Source organism: Procambarus clarkii, chromosome 41, assembly GCF_040958095.1.
Source record: "Procambarus clarkii isolate CNS0578487 chromosome 41, FALCON_Pclarkii_2.0, whole genome shotgun sequence".
NCBI lineage: Eukaryota > Metazoa > Arthropoda > Malacostraca > Decapoda > Cambaridae > Procambarus > Procambarus clarkii.
In genome coordinates this window covers 35,504,669-35,531,907 of record NC_091190.1, presented here as the reverse complement: position 1 = coordinate 35,531,907, position 27,239 = coordinate 35,504,669, and the positions used below count along the sequence as shown (strand labels likewise).

General features: G+C 45.0%; 1 protein-coding gene across 1 annotated transcript in view; it reads left to right on the top strand.

Annotated features, from left to right (window-relative positions):
- Positions 1 to 2,740: 2,740 nt before the first annotated feature.
- The window catches only part of LOC123749806 (putative ammonium transporter 1), a 50,840-nt gene continuing 26,341 nt past the window's right edge, over positions 2,741 to 27,239 (top strand). Inside the window, exons 1-3 of the mRNA XM_069339292.1 lie at positions 2,741 to 2,867; positions 9,044 to 9,133; positions 10,227 to 10,454. Coding sequence (XP_069195393.1) covers positions 2,741 to 2,867; positions 9,044 to 9,133; positions 10,227 to 10,454 — 445 coding nt within the window. The remainder of the gene's footprint in view (positions 2,868 to 9,043; positions 9,134 to 10,226; positions 10,455 to 27,239) is intronic.

Genomic DNA, 27,239 nt, shown 5'->3' with positions numbered 1-27,239 from the left:
AACACCAGTGTTGCCTCACCTCCCGTGGCAGGGTCACCAGTGTTGCCTCACCACCCGTGGCAGCAACAGTGCCAGCCTCGTCCTTTGTGCTCCGTAAGATACACAATACGTATTGTTAAGACTTGCAACTTGCAATTTGTGATTGAAAATCACTTATGTGTACCGGTGGAAAAAACACTTCAAACAAGAGACTCACATATATCTATCTCTCTCGCTCTGTTTGATTCTCTGTCTGTTTGTCTCTGTATCTCTTATATTCTTATATATATATATATATTGGTAGCAGTCTTCCTTGGAAACATATGATGTTGAATATGACCGGAAGGGTAAGATTAATAATTCTAACACGCATCTTCTCATTATCTCTTATTGTTATCTTCACTTTCGAGGGAAGTTGAAAAATTAACTCTCCATAGTTCAATATTTGATAATGTTATATCATTTTTAGTATAGCACACCTAATCATAGCAGGAATTCAACTCATTCTCCGGATATAATAATACTTTTTGTAACTTTGTGACTGATCGTTAAAATATCGACGTGATGGACATATACAAAGTAGAATTTTGTACTATTCATATTATAGCCCGGAAAAAAATAAAGCTCAAATCCAAACTTAAATATTTCTAGGCCTATTATAGCACATATATGTACTATATTATGCCTAATGTAGCGTGTATTAGGCCTAGAATGCTTAGATTATGCTAGGCTTCATTAGGAATATAAACAGATAAATTTTTCAGGTTTGCATAAATGGAATAATACAAAAAGTCTACTTTCTATTGGTCCACTACGTCAATCTTTGCACGATCAGCCACATCGTTACTATAAGTACTTTTATTTTAGGAGGCTGAGCTGCAGTTATTAGGTTCAGTAGGGATGCATGGCGTGCGAAGGACAACTCACATAAAAATTCCCCGGAAACTCTAACTCAAAATTCCTTGCCTTGTGACTTATAACGTGTACTTATATAACCCCCCCAATTGACAAATCCATTTTTTAGCGTTTCAATCACTGGCTTGTCACGCCCACACCGTGACGTGACTCTGACGTAATCTGCAAAGCCCACCAATCATCGCATGTGAAGGACTCTGTTGCCTCCAGGAGTCTGGAACCTGAATGGGGGGGGTCCAACAGGTAGTCTGTCACAGGGTCTTACTGGAGAAGGTCTTGCCTCTGCATTGCGTCTGAATACTTTCCATGCGATTTATTTTTTTGCGATATTATAAATTTAATTGTTGCGACTCGATATTTATCGAGAGAGACTGTAGTCAGCTAAAGCCTAATCAAATTGATGAAAAGTCGCACATCGCGACGTTTTGTAGAAATTGCATCACATGGCTGCGTGCGAATAATTGTGTTGTGCGTTAAGTTTATCAGAGGCTTTTATTTTGTTAACTCTTGTGACATACTGCTGCGAACACGACCATGCGACTCGACCAACAGAAACTTTTGGCGTTTTAGTAGCTAAACTTATCACAGTTTAATTACTTGAAACGCGACTGTTACGGCCCTCTCGGGTCGCAACTGGGTTCGTACTCTGATATCGTTAGAGGAAGGGTATCCGGCCCCAAGCCAGTAGTGGCTTTCAAGGGATGTGATCAGTAACGCAAGTAAACTAAAAGGGGAAGGGAAAGAAAGGCAAAAACTTAAGATTATAATTAATACCTTCACCAACAAATAATATATAAAAAGTTACACAGGGGGAGGGGTATTAACACTGCACAGGGGAATTATCTACACGGTCGTCTTCTCCTGAAGACTCTGGATCCTCTCGGTGCCAAGCTCTCGGTGCTCTCGTGGCCTCTCGACGAATCCTTCGAAAAGCTGAGTCTACCCCGGCCACAGGCCAGCCAAAACACAGTTCCACTGGGGGCACCGCCGTGGAGGCCGTCAACCACAAGTCCAGCAGACTGCTGGCAGGTTCCGGATCAGCAACGCTGGTCAGGCCACTCCACGAGCGATACTAGGGTAGCGCCCTAGTCAGGAGCCTCGTGTGATACCACAGATCACTCTCCTGTCCACAATACCCCAGTGGTCAATCGTCTCCACCAGTCGGTCCCGGGTACGACAATCCTTCAACTGCCACTTCACTGGCAGGGTACCACCACAGTGTTCCTCCGGGAGGCGACTCACAGCTGCTGCAGCAAAGCACTTGGTATGGGGACGGCCGCCTTGGGTAGACTGACTCAACTTCCCTTACAGCAGTCCCAGGTCGACTCTGTAAGCAGACACGTCATCAATAACAGGGACACACTAAAGCACCTCACTTACAGGCTCAGACATAAACGCCCGACGTATCCACTCCATAGATGGGGTTGTCGTCTGAGCACCACCTCACCAGAGGTCAGCAACGGCGGTGTTGTGAGCTGAACAGGACTGGAAACTGGCCCTTGTGGCCGGTACACTTCGTCCTCACCAGGTGTCGTCGTCCATTTGGAGGGGGTTTCGGGAGCTGACCCACAGATGGCGCGGTCGTCACTGCTCCGTGCTCGGATGCTGGATTCGGGTCCGTAACAGCGACACTTTTAGACCAGCTGGAACTTACAATTCTTTAGAGTCAAGTGGAACTTACGACCAACTTGTCAACTTACATCCCTTTAGAACCAGCTGTAACTTTACGACGCTATAAATTAGAACAGAGCGGTGCTGCCTGTTGTAGACACCTGGAACGAGGGAGTCAGAGCTTGTGATGACCTTGTATGAGGCGCCAGGCTTACAGAGCACCCACAATGGTTCGATGCCAACGCCACCGTTGCTCGCTGCCCCGTTGGCATCGCCCGCACCGTTAGAATCCCTGGAAGTGGCTCTACTGAAGAAGAACCTGGACATGCTCTTCCTCATTGTGTTTGGTATCTTCATTTTCCGTAAGTACCAAAGTCTGTCTTTTTCTAGCTGATGTTTATATGGTTTGTTTATACAGTGAGAGATTTAGAATTCAATTTGCAGAAAATTTTCGATCCATCCTTGAATTTGACATTGGTTAAGGCTTCCCATAGACGAATGAACACCGAAGAGTTTTGCCGTTTCCAATCCGCTAGCTCATATCGACGCCAAAGAAATCCATAATCAATAATGGCAAAAACCGTGTAGTCACTCTTGTAAACACATTTTTGGGCGGGAACTATTTCTACCCTCGTTATTTAGCACCCGCCTGGCCAGCTGGTCCACCACGGTCAATATTTTTTGTTTACTGATTATTAAACAACGCCGGAAAGATTTGTGAAGCCTACGGACAACACCAATACTAATATAGAAAAATACTAAGACATTCCTAATACAATTCATCCTCCTGTTTTAATAGAACTTTTTGTAACTATGTGGCGATCATATCAATATGAAGTAATGAAGCTCAGTATGCTACTTTTTGCATTAATTTTTGTAGAATTCGAAAAAGAAAGCTAAAGAACCAAACTTAAATATCCCCAGGCCTAGTATAGCACATATATGTACTGTATGAAGCTTTAGATAGCATGTATTAGGCCTAGGATGATTAGGCTAAGTTAGGTTTTATTAGCAACATAGTTATAACAACTTTAACGACTTCTCCAAATTTAGTCATACAAAAGTCTACTTTCTGGTGATCCATCACGACATTATTGTGCCATCAACCACATAATTACTATAAGTACTTACTCTTAGGAAGATGGGCTGGTCTAATCACACAATTGGCAGGGCAGTATACCTAGGTCATAAAAGTATTTATGTGTACGTCTGATTCCATACTACTTGTGTAAAGGAGGAAATGTATATGTTTATGTCTCAGAATGTTTGGTAATATGTTTATTGCTTAAGATGTGCGTCTATGTATGTATTAACACGATGTACTGAACGGGGTGAGAATAGCTTGAGCGACCTCATCCCTTTGTGTGTATTTTACCTCAATAAACTTATTTCAATTTCAATTGGTAGGGCCATTCGTGTCCTCACGTAACCTCCGTAAACGAATAAAACAAACGTCCCATTTATTATCTTTTTTAATTTACTTTTTACTTTGTCACTTGTGAACTTTACTTTGGAATTTACAAGCTGGAGCTGCACATTCTCAGTATAGTTATACGAGGATTACTTTATACTAAATACCCGGTAAATGACAGAGGTATTAATTAATTAAAAACCAAGGTCTCGAGTCGACGGAAAGACTATTATATTCAACATCCTGCTTGTCTCTCCTTAACAACCAACACAATAGTAGTTCCCTCGACGCTGTGTACAGGCTATTAACAGACCCTCAGATAACCTCTTCGTTCTAGACCCACCAGTTCTGAAACCAGTTTCTATAAGATTCCTCTAAAATAATGTTTTTTTTTTAAATATAATATAATATATACATGATTTAGTGCTTAGCTCTTATGAAAATCAGAAATTTATTGTTTAGTCAAAGTTAATTTATTTTTGTATTGAAGCAGGAATTTTCTCCCATGATTACATGTATGACTAACCATCCTGCGAAATGGGAACATTAGATGAACTTATAGTTAGTTTTTTTATTTACAATGTGTAATCTTTCATATAGAATAGGGTAGCAGCACATTGGTGTACTCACCTAGTTGTGCTTGCAGGGATTGAACTCTGGCTCTTTGGTCCCGCCTCTCAACTGTCAATCAACTGATGTACAGGTTCCTGAGCCTACTGGGCTCTATCATATCTACATTTGAAACTGTGTATGGAGTCAGCCTCTACCACATCACTGCCTAATGCATTCCATCCGTTAACTACTCTGACACTGACCTTATTATTTAATGCAATAATATATATATATATATATATATATATATATATATATATATATATATATATATATATATATATATATATATATATATATGTCGTACCTAGTAGCCAGAACTCACTTCTCAGCCTAATATGCAAGGCCTGATTTGCCTAATAAGCCTAGTTTTCATGAATTAATGTTTTTTCGACAACCTAACCTACCTAACCTAACCTAACGTTTTCGGCTACCTAACCTAACCTAACCTATAAAGATAGGTTAGGTTAGGTTAGGGAGGGTTGGTTAGGTTCGGTCATATATCTACGTTAATTTTAACTCCAATAAAAAAAAATTGATCTCATACATAATGAAATGGGTAGCTTTATCATTTCATAAGAAAAAAATTAGAGAAAATATATTAATTCAGTAAAACTAGGCTTATTAGGCAAATCGGGCCTCGCATAGTAGGCTGAGAAGTGAGTTCTGGCTACTAGGTACGACATATATATATATATATATATATATATATATATATATATATATATATATATATATATATATATATATATATATATATATAATATATATATATATATATATATAATCACTTCTGGGGTGTGTTTTCAGTTGCATATAGTCCTGGGGACCATTCAGGTTTGTTCGCATATATATATATATATATATATATATATATATATATATATATATATATATATATATATATATATATATATATATATATATATATATATATATATATGTTCTCAATTCTTAACCGATCATAACTCATAATTAATATTAGTGCTTTCTTCCCTTTGAAGTACTGTTTCCTTAACAATAGAGAATAGGAGTCCATTGTCTAGTTCAGTTACAGGTTTGTTATATACTGTACAGCTTTACCTATTTTGTTCGTGTTGAATCTCCGTGGTGTAGTGGTAAGACACTCGCCTGGCGTCTTGCGAGCCCTTTGTCATGGGTTCGTATCCTGCTGGCCGGGGAGGATTTACTGGGCGCAAATCCTTAACTGTAGCCTCTGTTTAACTCAACAGTAAGATGTGTACTTGGTTGTAACAATGGTTCTTCGCGGCGCGGTGTAACAGGGACCTGCCCGAAACGCTACGCGTACTAGTGGCTGTACAAGAATGTAACAACTCTTGTATATATCTCAAAAAAAAAAAAAGTAAATAAACAAATAAAAAAAATGGATATTATCTATGCTGTTGCTATCTGAGACTGTATCAATTCAAAATAGTTGTGTTATGTAATATGTAATTTACGTTATGATATTCCTACTATCTATTTTGCAAGAAATTGAGCTTTCAGTTGCTTGCAGCGGGATTCGTTCCCGACTCACAATCGGGAATTCTGGGTTCGAATCCCGGGCGGGACAGAAATGGTTTGGCACGTTTTTTTCACCTAATGCCGCTGTTCACCTAGCAAGTAAATAGGTTTCCGGGAGTTGTGTGGGTTGCGTGAGAGCGGTTAGGTTAGTTTAGTTTGTTTTTGCAATATAATTTTTTTTCCGGTTTGTCTAAATTCAATATGTCCGCTACAGATACTGGTACATTCTGACGTTCCTTCTGTAAGGCTCAAAATACATAAAACTTGTTTGCAAATAAAGGGGCCAATATGTGTACATGTATATACACCATTAATAATTTTGTAACTAGCGTCAAAAGATTGTTATTTGTCTAGCTAAACGAACAAGAGGGTTCAGTTCCTGAACCGATTATGTACCTCTGTAACCCTTTACACCACCGTCCACGGGATGGGTATGGGGTGCATAATAAAGAAATTGAAATTTAATTTTTATTAACTTTACCAGAAACAACAAGTTTGATTATTATTTAGTCAATTCAAGTGAACTCCGGAACTTGGCTGCCAAAACTGCCATATATTTCCCGATTTTTATTCTATGTATTCAGGGCATTGTCTATGTAAATGACACAATTGTAATTCATTCGTATTATGCTAATTAAAATGTGATATAAAGCATGGCATCCTCTCGTTAAGGTATTGTTATGATTACTTATTTAATTACACATCGCGAAGGATAAGGAATTAGACTACACGAGCGATTCTCTGTTTGCTTAAGTTCCCAATGAAATATCTTAATTATTATAACTCAGGGGTCTTGCCACCTAATAATCTATAACTTACTAACAAATCCAAATTTATATATCTGAAAATTTACACAAAATTTGCGTCTCCATATGTTGTGTACCAACCATTTTTTTTTTTTTAATGTTTTACGGGATCATTTAGAAAACTTGTATATACTGTCTTAAAATCTCTGTCTAGATAAATGCTGCATAATATCATCCCCTTTTCTGGGAGGTTTGAGTATTTAATAAAACTCAAATTTAATTTAAATAAATGCTGTTTGTGTTTCAGAATATGAAAACTTTATGTAAATATTGTGAGAGGTTTCTGTTGCATGAATCTGGTACATGATAGCGATGTAAATTGCATTCAGATTGTTATTAAAATTTAAGTTAAAAAACAAAACAAAAATTGTCACATCTGAGAAAAAGACTGAAAATTTTTATAAAGCAATATTAATTTTTTTTCACGTAGTCAGAATTACTTCAGAGTTGACCCATTTGTTAATCAATCATTTTGACGCCTGACGATGACGGATTACAGTGTGTTCATGTGCGTGTGTACTCACCTAGTTGTGCTTGCGGGGGTTGAGCTTTGGCTCTTTCGGCCCGCCTCTCAACTGTCAATCAATCAACTGTTACTAACTACTACTAACTATTTTTTTGTTCAAACTCACCCCCAGGAAGCAGCCCGTAACAGCTGTCTAACTCTCAAGTACCTATTTAATGCTAGGTAACAGGGGGGCATCACGGTGAAAGAAACTAGCCATTTTTGTTTCAGCCGGCGTCGGGAATCGAACCCCGGAACACATGACTACGTGTCCAGCGTGCTGTCCACTCAGTCACCAGCGTCCTGGTGTGTGTGTGTGTGTGTACTCACCTAGTTGTGTTTGCGGGGGTTGAGCTCTGGCTCTTTGGTCCCGCCTCTCAACCGTCAATCAACTGGTGTACAGATTCCTGAGCCTATTGGGCTCTATCATATCTACACTTGAAACTGTGTATGGAGTCAGCCTCCACCACATCACTTCCTAATGCATTCCATTTGTCAACCAAATGGAATGCATTTGAATGTGTGTGTGTGTGTGTGTGTGTGTGTGTGTGTGTGTGTGTGTGTGTGTGTGTGTGTGTGTGTGTGTGTGTGTGTGTGTGTGTGTGTGTGTGTGTGTGTGTCTGTGTATATATAATGCTAGTGTTGCGTGTGCGTGTGGGTGAGTGCCATGATGCGTACATGAGTGGGTCAATAACTCAGGAAGATCAGCAACACTCAGCTGGACTGATGAAGCAGTGTTGATCACTGGGTACACCCCCCACACACAGGAAGGTCCTCGGCCACAGTGTCTACCCTTGGGTGTCCGACCTGCACCATACAATACACTTAGTGTACACTCCTTGAAGCCGTAAATATCCCGTACATCCCTGTACTCTGCTCCACATCGATGACTTCCAGGTGTGTCCTGTGTACTGAGCCTGTCATCTGTCATGGACAGTGAAGTGTCACTGGACAGTGAAGTGACACTAGACAGTGAAAGATGTCCCTCTCTTGATACGAGAGGCATGATAGGTCCTCATACCTTTTAAATGATGGAGGAGGATTTAGCTTGTATCTCTCACGTCGGTGTTTAGAGTCACCCAGCTGTAAAAGCCAGTCACCCAGCTGTAAAAGCCAGTCACCCAGCTGTAAAAGCCAGTCACCCAGCTGTAAAAGCCGGTCACCCAGCTGTAAAAGCCGGTCACCCAGCTGTAAAAGCCAGTCACCCAGCTGTAAAAGCCAGTCACCCAGCTGTAAAAGCCGGTCACCCAGCTGTAAAAGCCAGTCACCCAGCTGTAAAAGCCAGTCACCCAGCTGTAAAAACCGGTCACCCAGCTGTAAAAACCGGTCACCCAGCTGTAAAAACCCGCCGCTAAGTTGTACAAATGTATAATTTCCGTGGAATATAACAGTGTTGCACTTGCCGAGTGATATCTACAGCGCTCAGGAAAGTAACACTTAAGGGCATATATATACTGGTCCTAACCCACCAAAGAGAGTTAATATTACAAGTGGTATTGATAGTTCCTTAGGGAGCAGGGAGGGAAGAGTGAGGGAGCAGGGGAAGGGAGGAAGGGTCAGGGGGAAGGGAAGGTCAAGGGGGGCAAAGGTCAGGGGCAGACGACGGTGGGAAAGCTAGAGAATAAGGGAGGTCAGGACGTGTTTATTTTATTGTTATATTTCTATTTTTGCTTCTTCCAGTTCTGCAGGCCGGGTTCGCGTTCCTTGAAGCAGGCGCGGTAAGGTCCAAGAACACCACCAACATTCTTATTAAGAACATGCTCGATGTCTGTAAGTTACCAGTTACACACCTTCGTATCTCTCTCTCAGTTATCAACGTATATATTTCCAAACCTTTTCTCTGGTGAGAAAAATATCGAAGCTGAAATATGGGATCGAACCCGTGTTAATTAAGACTCCATTATACGGTTTCACTATTTTCTCTGAGATACATCACGTTCTTGTGATTTCATTGTTTATCTTCTCTGATATCAGCAATGTACTAGCTCTAGCTATAAATCCAACATTATTTGTAAATCATCTATGTATGTACATTTCCTGAATAAAAATTTGAATTTGAAGGGCTGACCATAGCCTGGGCCGTACGGGAAGTTTTACTCCAGAGTGTCTATGTATAAAACAACATCAACAGCCTGATATCCTATCTGAGCCTTCCTTCACAAAACTGCATCTCTCTCACTCTCTGTCTCTCTGTGTCTCTGTCTGTCTGTCTGTCTGTCTGTCTGTCTGTCTGTCTGTCTGTCTGTCTGTCTCTCCCCTGCCACTTCTCCTAAAGTTCCTGCTCTTGGGCCTTGTGGGTTATGTCGCCCTCTTGATGCCTGATGTTATGTTATGCGTCATAAACGTTGACAGTGGCTGCGTGTCTATTGGTGCTGCAAGAGTATAGCATGTTACGCTGTGTAACAACCTGACCATCTCTCTGTCATGTTTTCTGATATACCACCTTCCGCCTCCTCTCACAACTCTGGCATTCAATCATTCAGAAACATTATGTCGAGTTGTTGAAAACTTAATGATGCTGGATTTGTTTTTCAGAATAATGCATTGACCTAATAATGAATTAAGTCTTTACAATAACCAGCCAAATGTGATCACTGATTGTTTTGTACCTGACCTTCTGCTAGTACTGGGATAACCCTACCGGTAATGATCCAATTACTAGTCGCATTAACCCCTTGATGCGACTAGTACCAGTATGCGCATCAAACCATCCCCTCTACTCCCAGTGTGAGCATTACTACTGGTACTGCCTCATCCACACCCTCCCAGTATCTGCCCCACTGTCCAGTACCACCCTTGTCAACTTTACCGATATCAACCCTCATTCCGTCATGGCGCTAACCCGTTACTTGCATCAACTCAGTCATTGGTGGCATATCGTACTGGCTGGTGGGGTTCCCGCTGGCATTCGGCGAAGGGAACAGCTTCTGTGGCACGGCTTATTGGGCGTCGTACGGGCTGTCGGACGAGCACCTGGCCTTTTGGTTCTTCCAGTTCGTGTTCGCTGCCACAGCCGCCACCATAGTCTCCGGGTCGATGGCTGAGCGGTGCGCCTTCAACGCTTACCTCATCTACTCGCTTGTGCTGTCAGGTGGGTGGATGGCCGCGCTCTCTCTCTCTTAATCAACTCTATCTAACGAGTCTGTAGGTGTTGTGAATAATCAACAGGTCAATGTAGATGTCATCTGTCGTCATCTCGTGAGTGTGGATACCATCAACCATCTGTGGACCTGCAGGGACAAGGTCATCTCTAAGACACGGTCGAGCTAAGCACCACTTCGATCTGGGTGAACTGAATCAGGAATACCTAGATATTATAACAATTACGAGGGACAGTTTGTATAATGCGTCGGTTACCTGAGTTAAATCACCATCAGATCGCGACAGAGACCGAAGGTTATAATAATTTATATTTTTCTAGGAATTTTCATGCAAGGGCCTTCAGTTGATGGCAGGCCTAGTCTGTCATTCAGACTGTTTCCCTCTGGCGAGCGTCACTTAGGCCATGTATTCATGACCTACATAATAGCAACAATGATTTTGTGTCACAGTCAGGTTACCGACGGTGTTACTCTTCTCTGTCCAGCTGTGACGTCACGTATGCTCTCTACCCGTCTGACGAGCCTCTCTACCTTGGCTACTTCTGTATGACTCCCATTGTCGGGGACTGGTAGTTGTGTTGGGCATATCTACACCTCCCTCTGGGGTCCTGGACCAGCGTTGCTTAACCATTTCCGACCTCAGCCTCCCTCCCATCCCTGCAGGTGTCACTGACCACCTGGGATGACCTGACCATCCCAGCACTGACCATAGTGCTGGGATGTCGTATCTTGAGGTTATCTTGAGATGATTTCGGGGCTTTAGTGTCCCCGCGGCCCGGTCCTCGACCAGGCCTCCACCCACAGGAAGCAGCCCGTGACAGCTGACTAACACCCAGGTACCTATTTACTGCTAGGTAACAGGGGCATTCAGGGTGAAAGAAACTTTGCCCATCTGTTTCTGCCTCGTGCGGGAATCGAACCCGCGCCACAGAATTACGAGTCCTGCGCGCTATCCACCAGGCTACGAGACCCCGGGTCTCGGGGTATATTATGCTGCACTAATATAAGGAGTAAACTTAAAAGAAAGACGCCTTAACAATTTATTTTGCTAAGTCTCCAAAAATGTTGCATTAAAGATGATAACACTAAACAATATCGATATAAAAAACGAATATTGATAAAGTTGAGCATGAATAAATTGCATCAAACATAGAAAACGGAGGTATTTTAACGGGCACTCATCACTGCAACTTGCTGTTGCTTGTGTGCTACACGTTTCTCGAATGAAGGCTTAGAGGTGGCGAGAGCCATCCTTATGGCATGGACTGCTCATCTTGAAGACAGTTGCAGGGTGTTGTTTTGATCTCCAGCATAGTGAAGAATACCTTCTCACACAAATAGGTCATTGAACAGGTAATAATAACTTCCAGCACTGGTTTCACAGTTCCAGGGTGCGCTACCAACCTCTTACAACAGAAGTCAGACAGCGGTAGGGCACGTGTACGTCTGACAACCTTGGTTCATCTGCAGATCGAGGAGCTCCTCCTTCGAGTTGTCATCATCACTCACCTGCCAGGAAGGGCTGGTGAATCCATTAAGGATATATGATCGTAGGGAAGGTACTGTGATAGTGGTCTCAAGGTGCGAGAGTTGTTGTTGTTAAAGATTCGCTACCTGGAACAAAGTTCCAAGTAGCACGGGCTATGGTGAGCCCGTAGGTGCGAGAGGTGAGTAACAATATTTTATCCAAGCAAGAGACTAATACCCCCCACGGGAGACATCTCCCGTCACGCAGGGTGCAGTCGCACCTCCACAGATCTCCAGTATCATCCCTCGATACTGGTAATGGCTCAAAAGGGCCACCACTTACGGGCTATTCATGCCCGTGCCACCTTTTGGATGGCTTAATCTTCATCAATCAATCATCAATCATCAATCTAATACCCCCCTCACCTTCCCACCCAAGACTGGAACCCTTGCTACCGTCCGTCCTGGGACTCCAGGCTTCCAGAGGGAGATCTTACTGAGGGCTTCTACCCTCTCTGTACACATTAGATTATTAGCTTTTGAACCTTGCATGGACAAATTGGGGTCATTCAAGTGATTGAAAATGTCTTCCAGATATGGAAAAGACAGCAGGAACAATTCGTCTTAAAAATGTTCAGCATAGTTATTATGATACTGCGAGGAGCATTATAACTTCAGCATGGAGCTCCTAAAGTGCCCTAACTTAACCAACCAGAGGACCTATGAACAGAAAACTGAACATTAATTAGTGAATAATTAGCATTTTTATTATTTCCATGTGTATGTTCTATTTATGTGAACTTGTCCTGGTCACATGGTCCACACGAGGCAGAGTTGGATTGGGCGCCGATTCTAACACCAAATCGGAAGTCATCATTCCCGTTTAATTAATTCCACACTTAAGATCTTTAAGGGTATCGGTTATAGTGGGGATCAAGCCCCAAGGTTGATCAATTAGCATGATCGATCCAGACCTCGATCATTGCTCAGTGTTACTGGTCTGGTGGTGGCGGCGGAGGCGACTCTAGGGTTTTGCTCAAAGCCTAGGTCACGTCATACGGGTTGTAGAATCCTAAGTCGGTCAATCGTCTTAGGACCACGTGGCGTGGAGTTGGCTTTAGTAAAAGTTTTGGAGTCCCCTTGTAGAGAATAAAAAGTAAGAATACGGGTAGAGGGGGAGAAGAAGGAAAGAGCATTCGAGACACCCTCCCCGTGTTACAGAGGCCTGGTCGAGGACCGGGCCGCGGGGACACTAAAGCCCCGAAATCATCTCAGGATAAGATAGTTTTTGACCTTAGGTAAAGTATACATCAAAATGCGACGTGTTACAACGAGAACAGGTTGTGGTCACAGACCGTACCAAATGTAACCGAAGTCAGAGATGTTCACAAACAGGCCCAAACGTCACTCTTTGCACGAGATTCGAATTAGAGTCCAATAGGTTATGAGCCCACAGCACTTAACTACCACAATATTTAAATGCATTCAAGCAGATGCACAAGCTACCGGGCCGGGCCTGGCCAACAAAGCCACCGGCTCCATAAATATAGATGAGTGAGGCTTTGATGCCTAACAGGCCGTGATGTGAGCGGTGATCTGTCAGACGAGGCAGGGCCGTGTCCGGGATGTCGTCTGAGTGCTGAGAGCCGGAGTCCCGGTGACGTGGACGACCACTCCAGTTTGATACAATCACTGTATCATACAATTTGATACAATCACTGAGAGACACTTCGAGGGTGAACTTGCTTCCTCGGAGGGCAAGAGATGCAGATTAAGTGATTATAATCTCTTACACAGTAGGATTTAGGTGGAGGTTTAGGGTGTGTAGGTGGAGGTACAGGGGGATGGGGTGCCAGGTGCGAGTACGGAGGGGTGTAGAGTGGAGGTGCGGAGGGTGGAGGGGAGTTTGGAGTTGGGGGATGAAGGTGGAGGAGGGGAGAATATATCATCATATCTCAGCCTCAATTTCGTAGATAAAAGTAATTTATTCCCCGTGACAGCGGCGGCGAACCCGAGTTAATGACAGTGTTTGGTCACGGAGGTGAGGCCAGCCCTCCACACTTCAAGGCCCACCTCGGAGGTGAGGCCAGCCCTCCACACTTCAAGGCCCACCTCGGAGGTGAGGCCAGCCCTCCACACTTCAAGGCCCACCTCGGAGGTGAGGCCAGCCCTCCACACTTCAAGGCCCACCTCGGAGGTGAGGCCAGCCCTCCACACTTCAAGGCCCACCTCGGAGGTGAGGCCAGCCCTCCACACTTCAAGGCCCACCTCCTCCCGTGTCTCGGGCCCACTCTACACCAGCTTATCTTCTTGAGTTTATCTTGAGATGATGTCGGAGCTTAGTATCCCCGCGGCCCGGTCCTCGACCAGGCCTCCTTTTTGTTACACACTATCCTAGGAAGCAGCGCCCAGATACCTATTTTGCTGCTAGTTGAACAGGGGTATGAGGGTGAAAGAAACTCTGCCATTTGTTTCCGCCTCTACCGGGGATCGAACCCGGAACCTTAGGACTAGGAATACCGAGCGCTGTCCACTCAGCTGTCAGTCCCCTAACGTTGTGGGTACCCCCGTCGGGTACCCACAAAAGTAGTGCAGAATTTAGTATAAAGTATACTAAATAAGGTCCAGGCGAGGCAGGTACTGTGTAGTCAACCATTGGTCCAGGCGAGGCAGGTACTGTGTAGTCAACCATTGGTCCAGGCGAGGCAGGTACTGTGTAGTCAACCATTGGTTCAGGCGAGGCAATGACTGTGTAGCCAACCATTGGTCCAGGCGAGGCAGGTACTGTGTAGTCAACCATTGTTCCAGGCGAGGCAGGTACTGTGTAGTCAACCATTGGTCCAGGCGAGGCAGGTACTGTGTAGTCAACCATTGGTCCAGGCGAGGCAATGACTGTGTAGCCAACCATTGGTCCAGGCGAGGCAGTGACTGTGTAGTCAACCATTGGTCCAGGCGAGGAAGGTACTGTGTAGTCAACCATTGGTCCAGGCGAGGCAGGTACTGTGTAGTCAACCATTGGTCCAGGCGAGGCAGGTACTGTGTAGTCAACCATTGGTCCAGGCGAGGCAGGTACTGTGTAGTCAACCATTGGTCCAGGCGAGGCAGGTACTGTGTCGTCAACCATTGGTCCAGGCGAGGCAGGGACTGTGTAGTCAACCATTGGTCCAGGCGAGGCAGGTACTGTGTAGTCAACCATTGGTCCAGGCGAGGCAGGTACTGTGTAGTCAACCATTGGTCCAGGCGAGGCAGGTACTGTGTAGTCAACCATTGTTCCAGGCGAGGCAGGTACTGTGTAGTCAACCATTGGTCCAGGCGAGGCAGGTACTGTGTAGTCAACCATTGGTCCAGGCGAGGCAGGTACTGTGTAGTCAACCATTGGTCCAGGCGAGGCAGGTACTGTGTAGTCAACCATTGTTCCAGGCGAGGCAGGTACTGTGTAGTCAACCATTGGTCCAGGCGAGGCAGGTACTGTGTAGTCAACCATTGGTCCAGGCGAGGCAATGACTGTGTAGCCAACCATTGGTCCAGGCGAGGCAGTGACTGTGTAGTCAACCATTGGTCCAGGCGAGGCAGGTACTGTGTAGTCAACCATTGGTCCAGGCGAGGCAGGGACTGTGTAGTCAACCATTGGTCCAGGCGAGGCAGGGCCTGTGTGTAGTCAACCACTGGTCCAGGCGAGGCAGGTACTGTGTAGTCAACCATTGGTCCAGGCGAGGCAGGTACTGTGTAGTCAACCATTGGTCCAGGCGAGGCAATGACTGTGTAGCCTACCATTGGTCCAGGCGAGGCAGGTACTGTGTAGTCAACCATTGGGCCAGGCGAGGCAGGTACTGTGTAGTCAACCATTGGTCCAGGCGAGGCAGGTACTGTGTAGTCAACCATTGGTCCAGGCGAGGCAGGTACTGTGTAGTCAACCATTGGTCCAGGCGAGGCAGGTACTGTGTAGTCAACCATTGGTCCAGGCGAGGCAGTGACTGTGTAGTCAACCATTGGTGCAGACGAGGCAGGTACTGTGTAGTCAACCATTGGTCCAGGCGAGGCAGGGACTGTGTAGTCAACCATAGGTCCAGGCGAGGCAGGTACTGTGTAGTCAACCATTGGTCCAGGCGAGGCAGTGACTGTGTAGTCAACCATTGGTCCAGGCGAGGCAGGTACTGTGTAGTCAACCATTGGTCCAGGCGAGGCAGGTACTGTGTGTAGTCAACCACTGGTCCAGGCGAGGCAGTGACTGTGTAGTCAACCATTGGTCCAGGCGAGGCAGGGACTGTGTGTAGTCAACCACTGGTCCAGGCGAGGCAGGGACTGTGAGTAGTCAACCATTGGTCCAGGCGAGGCAGGGACTGTGTGTAGTCAACCACTGGTCCAGGCGAGGCAGGGACTGTGAGTAGTCAACCACTGGTCCAGTCGAGGCAGGGACTGTGTGTAGTCAACCACTGGTCCAGGCGAGGCAGGGACTGTGAGTAGTCAACCATTGGTCCAGGCGAGGCAGGGACTGTGTGTAGTCAACCACTGGTCCAGGCGAGGCAGGGACTGTGAGTAGTCAACCATTGGTCCAGGCGAGGCAGGGACTGTGTGTAGTCAACCACTGGTCCAGGCGAGGCAGGGACTGTGAGTAGTTAACCATTGGTCCAGGCGAGGCAGGGACTGTGAGTAGTCAACCATTGGTCCAGGCGAGGCAGGGACTGTGTGTAGTCAACCACTGGTCCAGGCGAGGCAGGGAATGTGAGTAGTCAACCATTGGTCCAGGCGAGGCAGGGACTGTGAGCAGTCAACCATTGGTCCAGGCGAGGCAGGGACTGTGTGTAGTCAACCACTGGTCCAGGCGAGGCAGGGACTGTGTGTAGTCAACCACTGGTCCAGGCGAGGCAGGGACTGTGTGTAGTCAACCACTGGCCCAGGCGAGGCAGGGACTGTGAGTAGTCAACCATTGGTCCAGGCGAGGCAGTGACAGTGTAGTCAACCATTGGTCCAGGCGAGGCAGTGACTGTGTAGTCAACCATTGGTGCAGGCGAGGCAGGTACTGTGTAGTCAACCATTGTTCCAGGCGAGGCAGGTACTGTGTGTAGTCAACCACTGGTCCAGGCGAGGCAGGGACTGTGAGTCGTCAACCATTGGTCCAGGCGAGGCAGGTACTGTGTAGTCAACCATTGGTCCAGGCGAGGCAGTGACTGTGTAGTCAACCATTGGTGCAGGCGAGGCAGGTACTGTGTAGTCAACCATTGGTCAAGGCGAGGCAGGTACTGTGTAGTCAAACATTGGTCCAGGCGAGGCAGGTACTGTGTAGTCAACCATTGGTCCAGGCGAGGCAGGGACTGTGTAGTCAACCATTGGTCCAGGCGAGGCAGGTACTGTGTAGTCAACCATTGGTCCAGGCGAGGCAGGTACTGTGTAGTCAACCATTGGTCCAGGCGAGGCAGGTACTGTGTAGTCAACCATTGGTGCAGGAGAGGCAGGTACTGTGTAGCCAACCATTGGTCCAGGCGAGGCAGTGACTGTGTAGTCAACCATTGGTGCAGGAGAGGCAGGTACTGTGTAGTCAACCATTGGTCCAGGCGAGGCAGTGACTGTGTAGTCAACCATTGGTGCAGGCGAGGCAGGTACTGTGTAGTCAACCATTGGTCCAGGCGAGGCAGGGACTGTGTAGTCAACCATTGGTCCAGGCGAGGCAGGTACTGTGTAGTCAACCATTGGTCCAGGCGAGGCAGGTACTGCGTAGTCAACCATTGGTCTAGGCGAGGCAGTGACTGTGTAGTCAACCATTGGTGCAGGCGAGGCAGGTACTGTGTAGTCAACCATTGGTCCAGGCGAGGCAGGGACTGTGTAGTCAAACATTGGTCCAGGCGAGGCAGGTACTGTGTAGTCAACCATTGATCCAGGCGAGGCAGGGATTGTGTGTAGTCAACCACTGGTCCAGGCGAGGCAGGGACTGTGAGTAGTCAACCATTGGTCCAGGCGAGGCAGGGACTGTGTGTAGTCAACCACTGGTCCAGGCGAGGCAGGGACTGTGAGTAGTCAACCATTGGTCCAGGCAAGGCAGGGACTGTGAGTAGTCAACCATTGGTCCAGGCGAGGCAGGGACTGTGTGTAGTCAACCACTGGTCCAGGCGAGGCAGGTACTGTGTAGTCAACCATTGGTCCAGGCGAGGCAGGGACTGTGTAGTCAACCATTGGTCCAGGCGAGGCAGGGACTGTGTGTAGTCAACCACTGGTCCAGGCGAGGCAGGTACTGTGTAGTCAACCATTGGTCCAGGCGAGGCAGGTACTGTGTAGTCAACCATTGGTCCAGGCGAGGCAATGACTGTGTAGCCAACCATTGGTCCAGGCGAGGTAGATACTGTGTAGTCAACCATTGGGCCAGGCGAGGCAGGTACTGTGTAGTCAACCATTGGTCCAGAGGAGGCAGGTACTGTGTAGTCAACCATTGGTCCAGGCGAGGCAGGTACTGTGTAGTCAACCATTGGTCCAGGCGAGGCAGGTACTGTGTAGTCAACCATTGGTGCAGGAGAGGCAGGTACTGTGTAGCCAACCATTGGTCCAGGCGAGGCAGTGACTGTGTAGTCAACCATTGGTGCAGGAGAGGCAGGTACTGTGTAGTCAACCATTGGTCCAGGCGAGGCAGTGACTGTGTAGTCAACCATTGGTGCAGGCGAGGCAGGTACTGTGTAGTCAACCATTGGTCCAGGCGAGGCAGGGACTGTGTAGTCAACCATTGGTCCAGGCGAGGCAGGTACTGTGTAGTCAACCATTGGTGCAGGCGAGGCAGGTACTGTGTAGTCAACCACTGGTCCAGGCGAGGCAGGGACTGTGTAGTCAAACATTGGTCCAGGCGAGGCAGGTACTGTGTAGTCAACCATTGATCCAGGCGAGGCAGGGACTGTGTGTAGTCAACCACTGGTCCAGGCGAGGCAGGGACTGTGAGTAGTCTACCATTGGTCCAGGCGAGGCAGGGACTGTGTGTAGTCAACCACTGGTCCAGGCGAGGCAGGGACTGTGAGTAGTCAACTATTGGTCCAGGCGAGGCAGGGACTGTGAGTAGTCAACCATTGGTCCAGGCGAGGCAGGGACTGTGTGTAGTCAACCACTGGTCCAGGCGAGGCAGGTACTGTGTAGTCAACCATTGGTCCAGGCGAGGCAGGGACTGTGTAGTCAACCATTGGTCCAGGCGAGGCAGGGACTGTGTGTAGTCAACCACTGGTCCAGGCGAGGCAGGTACTGTGTAGTCAACCATTGGTCCAGGCGAGGCAGGTACTGTGTAGTCAACCATTGGTCCAGGCGAGGCAATGACTGTGTAGCCAACCATTGGTCCAGGCGAGGCAGGTACTGTGTAGTCAACCATTGGGCCAGGCGAGGCAGGTACTGTGTAGTCAACCATTGGTCCAGGCGAGGCAGGTACTGTGTAGTCAACCATTGGTCCAGGCGAGGCAATGACTGTGTAGCCAACCATTGGTCCAGGCGAGGCAGGTACTGTGTAGTCAACCATTGGGCCTGGCGAGGCAGGTACTGTGTAGTCAACCATTGGTCCAGGCGAGGCAGGTACTGTGTAGTCAACCATTGGTCCAGGCGAGGCAATGACTGTGTAGCCAACCATTGGTCCAGGCGAGGCAGTGACTGTGTAGTCAACCATTGGTGCAGGAGAGGCAGGTACTGTGTAGTCAACCATTGGTCCAGGCGAGGTAGGGACTGTGTAGTCAACCATTGGTCCAGGCGAGGCAGGTACTGTGTAGTCAACCATTGGTCCAGGCGAGGCAGTGACTGTGTAGTCAACCATTGGCCAGGCGAGGCAGGTACTGTGTAGTCAACCATTGGTCCAGGCGAGGCAGGTACTGTGTAGTCAACCATTGGTCCAGGCGAGGCAGGTACTGTGTAGTCAACCATTGGTCCAGGCGAGGCAGGTACTGTGAGTAGTGTAAAGTACGACTAGAACCGCGCGCACCAGCTGCCAGCTGGCACTCCATGGAGTGCCAGCCGACAGGTGGAGCGCAGGTGTCTAGTCGCACAGGTTTTTGGGGGAATTTCCCGGAAGTTTTGGCGTGTTTCGGACGCGTGTGAGCGTGTTGTGTTTGGGTATGTGGTCATGAAAGAGGGGAGGTCATGTTGATGAGTGCCAGGTGGTGCGCGGGTGTCTAGTCACAGGGTGTAAGGGAATTTCCCGGAAGTTTGGCGCGTGGCGGACTTGAGTGGCGGGCGAGCAGGTGCGGCCCCCCACCCCGCGCGCGGGTCTAGTCCTCGGGGGTTAAGGTAAGTGGTCAGGAAAGATTGGAGTTCTTGTTGTGTGAGAGTAAGTGGTGGAGTAAGAGGAAGGAGTGAAATGAATATGTGTGTTTAGCAAGTGATAGAGTAAGAAAATAGAAGGAAGATTGAGGAAGGAGTAAAAGAGTTGATCGTGAGTTAGTGTGTAGATGAGAGGAGAAGGCAACACAGTCTGTTATGTTGTTTTGGGTGTGGGTTGGATGGAGCTTCCCCTTCGTCTGGAGAGAGTGCTCTGAGCCATTACGTGGTTAGACAAACCATTAGCCCCCTACAGGAAGTCGCAAGTGTTGAGGGGTGAGAGAGCACTCTCCTGCAGAAGTTGGCCATTCCCTTGTGTCATTTGTCTTCAGAGTGTTGATGTTCGTCCCACGGCGACTCCCCATACACTGTGGATTTCCGGTAAGGAGGCGCGAGATACTTACGACAGACCTACACCTGTCAGCCATCAATCAATCACTCCCCACCCCTCATCCCCACCCGCCCCCCCATACCATCAACCATTGTTCCGTGCATTCTCTTTTAGTATGTGTAAGCTATATCGCAACGTGATCAACATGGTGAGAGCAATAACGAGGGAAAAGTAAACACATTATATAAATTTATTCCGCGACGGGGTAAGCGTACTGGTCGCAGGTTGGAGCCCGACTGATCAACTTTCCAACTAGTCCGGGTATTTCTCCCCCGACACCGGAAGTGGTGGGGCGCCCATTACCATTGCGTTTCGCCAGGGTCCGCGATGGCGGGTGCCACGCGTCGCTCTGTCTCTGTCTCTGTCTCTGTCTCTGTTTATCTCTGTCTCTCTGTCGGTCTGTCTCTGTATGTCTGTCTCTGTCTCTGTCTCTGTCTCTCTCTCTGTCTATCTCTGTCTCTCTGACGGTCTGTCTCTGTATGTCTGTCTCTGTCTCTGTCTCTCTCTCTCTCTCTCTGTCCATCTCTGTCTCTCTGTCGGTCTGTCTCTGGCTCTGTCTCTATCTCTCTCTCTCTCTCTCTCTCTCTCTCTCTCTCTCTCTCTCTCTCTCTCTCTCTCTCTCTCTCTCTCTCTCTCTCTCTCTCTCTCTCTCTCTCTCTCTCTCTCTCTCTCTCTCTCTCTCTCTCTCTCTCTCTCTCTCTCTCTCTCTCTCTCTCTCTCTCTCTCTCTCTCTCTCTCTCTCTCTCTCTCTCTCTCTCTCTCTCTCTCTCTCTCTCTCTCTCTCTCTCTCTCTCTCTCTCTCTCTGTCTCTCTCTGTCTGTCTCTGTCTCTCTCTCTCTCTCTCTCTCACCCTCTCTAACGTCCACCACACAGCACTTCACTTAGTAAACTCAGTCAAAGTCAGTAGGTTGGCGTTTACTAAAAGAGAGAAACATTTCACATCGTCACGGAGACGCGATCTATACCTACAAATTGTTCTTGTTAACTGTGATCACAACATCTGCCGGCCCAAATAAATATCATTGAAATGTATGCATGTTTATCAAGTCATAAGCTGGTCTTCAATCTTATTATTATAACAAATCATAATTTGCTGTTCTCTCTCTCTCGCTCTGCCTCTCTGTCTCTCTGTCTCTCTCTCTCTCTCTGTCTCTCTCTCTCTCTCTCTCTCTCTCTCTCTCTCTCTCTCTCTCTCTCTCTCTCTCTCTCTCTCTCTCTCTCTCTCTCTCTCTCTCTCTCTCTCTCTCTCTCTCTCTCTCTCTCTCTATCTCTCTGTCTCTCAGTCTCTCTCGCTCTCTGTCTCTCTCTCTGTCTCTCTCTCTCTCTCTCTCGCTCTGCCTCTCTGTCTCTCTCTCTGTCTCTCTGTCTCTCTCTCTGTCTCTCTGTCTCTCTCTCTCTCTCTGTCTCTCTGTCTCTCTGTCTCTCTGTCTCTCTGTCTCTCTCTCTCTCTCTCTCTCTCTCTCTCTCTCTGTCTCTCTGTCTCTCTGTCTCTCTGTCTCTCTGTCTCTCTCTCTCTCTCTCTCTCTCTCTCTCTCTCTCTCTCTCTCTCTCTCTCTCTCTCTCTCTCCAGATCATTTAGTAGTTGGGAAAGTAACATCATTTCCTTTCTCCTGCTGCCGCTGTTCACGTATCTTTCTCCATCAAGGCTGTCTCTCTTAAGACCTAGGTCATCCAATGTAAACACCAATCGATGAGAATAAGACCGGTGAGTCGATAGTGAAATAGGTCTGGGTTAAGTCTGTTTTTCAGTTCTTGTATCACAGTCAATGTAGCGTAATGGGAAACCAGTCTTTCTACTGCCTACATAAATAGCGTTTGAAAATGTATGCAAGTCTAGACAAACTCCTATAGCCCTTACATTCTAACACAAATAAAATATTAGCACATGATTGCATCGCATTATATCATCATTAAGTAACGTAGAGATCAACTTTCTGGCTGTTGTCCGAATATCATTATTGAAATGTGAACTCATTTAGCCAAACACAATATCTCCATTACATCTCTTAGCATATGAATATTATGGTATACCAGTTTTAACCCTCTATAACACAATGTAACGTAACGTAACGTACCGCAAATCAACTTTCTACAGACCAAATATCGTTTTTAAATGAAAGTATGTCATAGTCCATCTTCATTACATCTCTCACCATATAAAATATTGGCGTCTACCCCTTTTAGCCCTCTGTAACACAATGTAACGCAACGTAACGTAACGCAAATCAACTTTTGCAGACCAAAATGTCATTTTGAAACGGAAAGTGTGGGATTAGTCCTTATTCATTACATCTCTCACCATATAAAATATTGACCTCTACCCCTTTTAGCCCTCTGTAACACAATGTAACGCAACGTAACGTAACGCAAATCAACTTTTTGCAGTCCAAAATGTCATTTTGAAACGGAAAGTGAGGGTTAGCCCATCTCCATTACATCTCTACCATATAAATAATTGATGGCTACCCCTTTTAGCCCTCTGTAACACAATGTAACACAACGTAACGTATCGCAAATCGACTTTTTGCAATCCAAAATGTCATTTTTAAATGAAAGTATGACTTAGTCCATCTTCATTACATCTCTAACCATATAAAATATTGGCGTCTACCCCTTTTAACCCTCTGTAACACAATGTAACGCAACGTAGCATAACGCAAATCAACTTTTTGCAGTCCAAATGTCATTTTGAAACGGAAAGTGAGGGTTAGCCCATTTCCATTACATCTCTACCATATAATTAATTGGTGACTACCCCTTTTAGCCCTCTGTAACACAATGTAACTCACCGCAACGTATCGCAAATCAACTTTTTGCAGTCCAAAATGTCATTTTTAAATGAAAGTATGACTTAGCACATCTCTTACCATATAATATTGTCCTCTACCAGTTTTAGCCCTCTAACACAATGTAACGTAACGCAAATCAACTTTTACAGCCCAAAATTACATTTTTTTTTACAACCGGACCTCCGGTCCGAGTCAGAACCGCTGGTCCTGACTGGTTTGGAGTGGAGACGGGTTCAAGTAAAAAATGTGTCTACAGGAAATGATTTCGACGTTCAGTAAACACTCTCCGAGTGGGTAACTGAATGCCGACAGCCCAATACGGGGATGATGTTAGTATTTAATTGAAACTTGAAACTAAACTAAATGCTAACACGTGATAATTTCCACATTCAGTTAACACTCACTGAGATGTAAACTGAAAGACTAGCCAGGCAATGCATGGTTGATGATAGTAATATTTAAAGATTGAGAAACTTTAAACTAAATGACCACACATGTAGCGATTTTGCATTCAGTAAACACTTACTGAGATGTGAACTGAAAGACTAAGCCGGCCAATGCATGGTTGATGTTGATAGTAATATTTTAAGATTGAGAAACTTTAAACTAAATGACCACACATGTAGCGATTTTGCATTCAGTAAACACTTACTGAGTTTTAAACTGAATGCCGGAGCTGGTCAATACAAAGTTTGTGATAGTAATATTTTATTTTTTATTTAGGATGGAGAAACTTTAAACTAAAAATGAGGTCACATGGAGGGATATCTATGTTCAGTAAACTATTACTGAGATGTAAACTGGATGGTTGACCCACCCAATACATGGTTTGTGATAGTAATATTTTATTTTTTACGATGGAGAAACTTTAAACTAAAAAATGAGCTCGCAAGGAGGGATGTCTATGTTCAGTAAACAGTTACTGAGCTGTAAACTGAATGGTTGAGCTACCGATACATGGCTGGTGATAGTAATATTTTATTTTTTACGATGTAGAAGCTTAAAACTAAAAAAATAAGGTTGCATGGATGGATAACAATGATCAGTAAACAGTTACTGAGATGTAAACTGAATGGTAGTGTCATCCAATACCTGGTTACTGATAATAGCATTTCACGATGAGAAAACCTTATGACCACACATGTAACGATTTTGCATTCAGTAAACACTTACTGAGATGTAAACTGAATGCCGGAGCAGGCCAATACAAGGATTGTGATAGTAATATTTTATTTTTATTTACGATGGAGAAACTTAAACTAAAAATGAGGTCCCATGGAGGGATATCTATGTTCAGTAAACTGTTACTGAGATGTAAACTGGATGGTCCACCCACCCAATACCTGGCTAGTGATAATAGCATTTCACGATGGAAAACCTTATCCTAAACTAAAAATGAGCTCACATGAAAAGATTTTCACTTACTGAGATGTTAACTGAATGGTTGAGCTATCCGATACACGGCTGGTGATAGTAATATTTTATTTTTGCGATGTAGAAACTTAAAACTAAAAATGAGGTTGCATGGATGGATAACAATGTTCAGTAAACAGTTACTGAGATGTAAACTGAATGGTAGTGTCATCCAATACCTGGTTACTGATAATAGCATTTCACGATGGAAAAACCTTATCCTAAACTAAAAATGAGCTCACATGAAAAGATTTTCACTTACTGAGATGTTAACTGAATGTCTGAGCTATCCAATAGCGATATTAATTCAAGATGTAAAACTTTAAACTAAACTAAAATGAGTGCACATGAAGTGATTCTCACGTTCATTAAACACATACTACGTTGATGACTGAATGACAGAGACATCCAATACGTGGTTGATGATAACCGTATTAATGACATTGATAATAAGAGGTCTTGAACTAGATACGGGCTGTGGGGGCAACAAAGCTGCGATATTGAAAAGAAACTGAACTGAATTTGAAAATTGATTAATATATGTAATGTGAGGCCGATCTACTGGAAAACAGTAAACATACTTTATTTGAAAAAGAATATGAGAAGACTGTAAAGCTGTGGGGCGTGAAAATGATAAAAAAATAAGAAGAGATGGTCTTCATAAACATAACATAAGATATCCATGACCGTAATTAATACAGTGTGAACTCTCTTAAACTATGCTCATCGTGAAATCTCGTCACTATGCATAACTTGTCACTCTGCGAAACAAATTATTGACTATAGTGCGACAGTGAGAATAAAAATGATCACTTATGTTTTGGAGTGCTATTCTAGTCAAGAAATACTGTAAAGGATGATTATTGACTAAAGGGAATTTCGCAGACTGGAGGTGTTTGATGTGTTGAACTGCTTAAAGGAAGCATATTTGCTAGAAAAAATTCCTGTGAAATAACGCTTGTTATATGTTTTGACTACCTAGCTAATAGCATATTGCATGGTTAATAATGAAATGAAATGTCACATTTTTGTCTGACTCACTTAGCACGAGTGAAGAGATAACAATGAAAAAAAAACTGGCAAAGGTTGAAAAACTCTGTGAAATCATATCTGTTATGATAAGTTTTGACTAGCTGCACGCTATGTTTGCCTTCTCTCTCTAATCTACACACGCGATATGAAATGTGAATTTTGTTGACTGAAAGGAGTTTGATGATACGAATAGTAATTGCCGACATTGAGCATAATCTCAAAAACATAGTTTCTGCAAAAAAAAAATAACATTAAATTAGATGCGAGCTGCGATTTGAAAACAGAAGATGTGTGATGTGTGGCTTATTGTGTGGACTCTGGAGATATGATCTCCACATATAAGTTTCTCAAGAAAAACGGTAATATTTTTCTTGTGTTTGGATGTAATGGCTAAACACGGATGTCATTTTCAATAATGTTATTTGCTCATCCGACAAAGATGATTTTCCCCGTTACGTTACATTGTGTTACAGAGGGCTAAAACTTGTAGACTGTAATATTCTTATGGAAGGAGATGTAATGGAGATGGAGTAAGTCCTACTTTATTTAAAAATGTAATTTTGGGCTGTAAAAGTTGATTTGCGTTACGTTACATTGTGTTAGAGGGCTAAAACTGGTAGAGGACAATATTATATGGTAAGAGATGTGCTAAGTCATACTTTCATTTAAAAATGACATTTTGGACTGCAAAAAGTTGATTTGCGATACGTTGCGGTGAGTTACATTGTGTTACAGAGGGCTAAAAGGGGTAGTCACCAATTAATTATATGGTAGAGATGTAATGGAAATGGGCTAACCCTCACTTTCCGTTTCAAAATGACATTTGGACTGCAAAAAGTTGATTTGCGTTATGCTACGTTGCGTTACATTGTGTTACAGAGGGTTAAAAGGGGTAGACGCCAATATTTTATATGGTTAGAGATGTAATGAAGATGGACTAAGTCATACTTTCATTTAAAAATGACATTTTGGATTGCAAAAAGTCGATTTGCGATACGTTACGTTGTGTTACATTGTGTTACAGAGGGCTAAAAGGGGTAGCCATCAATTATTTATATGGTAGAGATGTAATGGAGATGGGCTAACCCTCACTTTCCGTTTCAAAATGACATTTTGGACTGCAAAAAGTTGATTTGCGTTACGTTACGTTGCGTTACATTGTGTTACAGAGGGCTAAAAGGGGTAGAGGTCAATATTTTATATGGTGAGAGATGTAATGAATAAGGACTAATCCCACACTTTCCGTTTCAAAATGACATTTTGGTCTGCAAAAGTTGATTTGCGTTACGTTACGTTGCGTTACATTGTGTTACAGAGGGCTAAAAGGGGTAGACGCCAATATTTTATATGGTGAGAGATGTAATGAAGATGGACTATGACATACTTTCATTTAAAAACGATATTTGGTCTGTAGA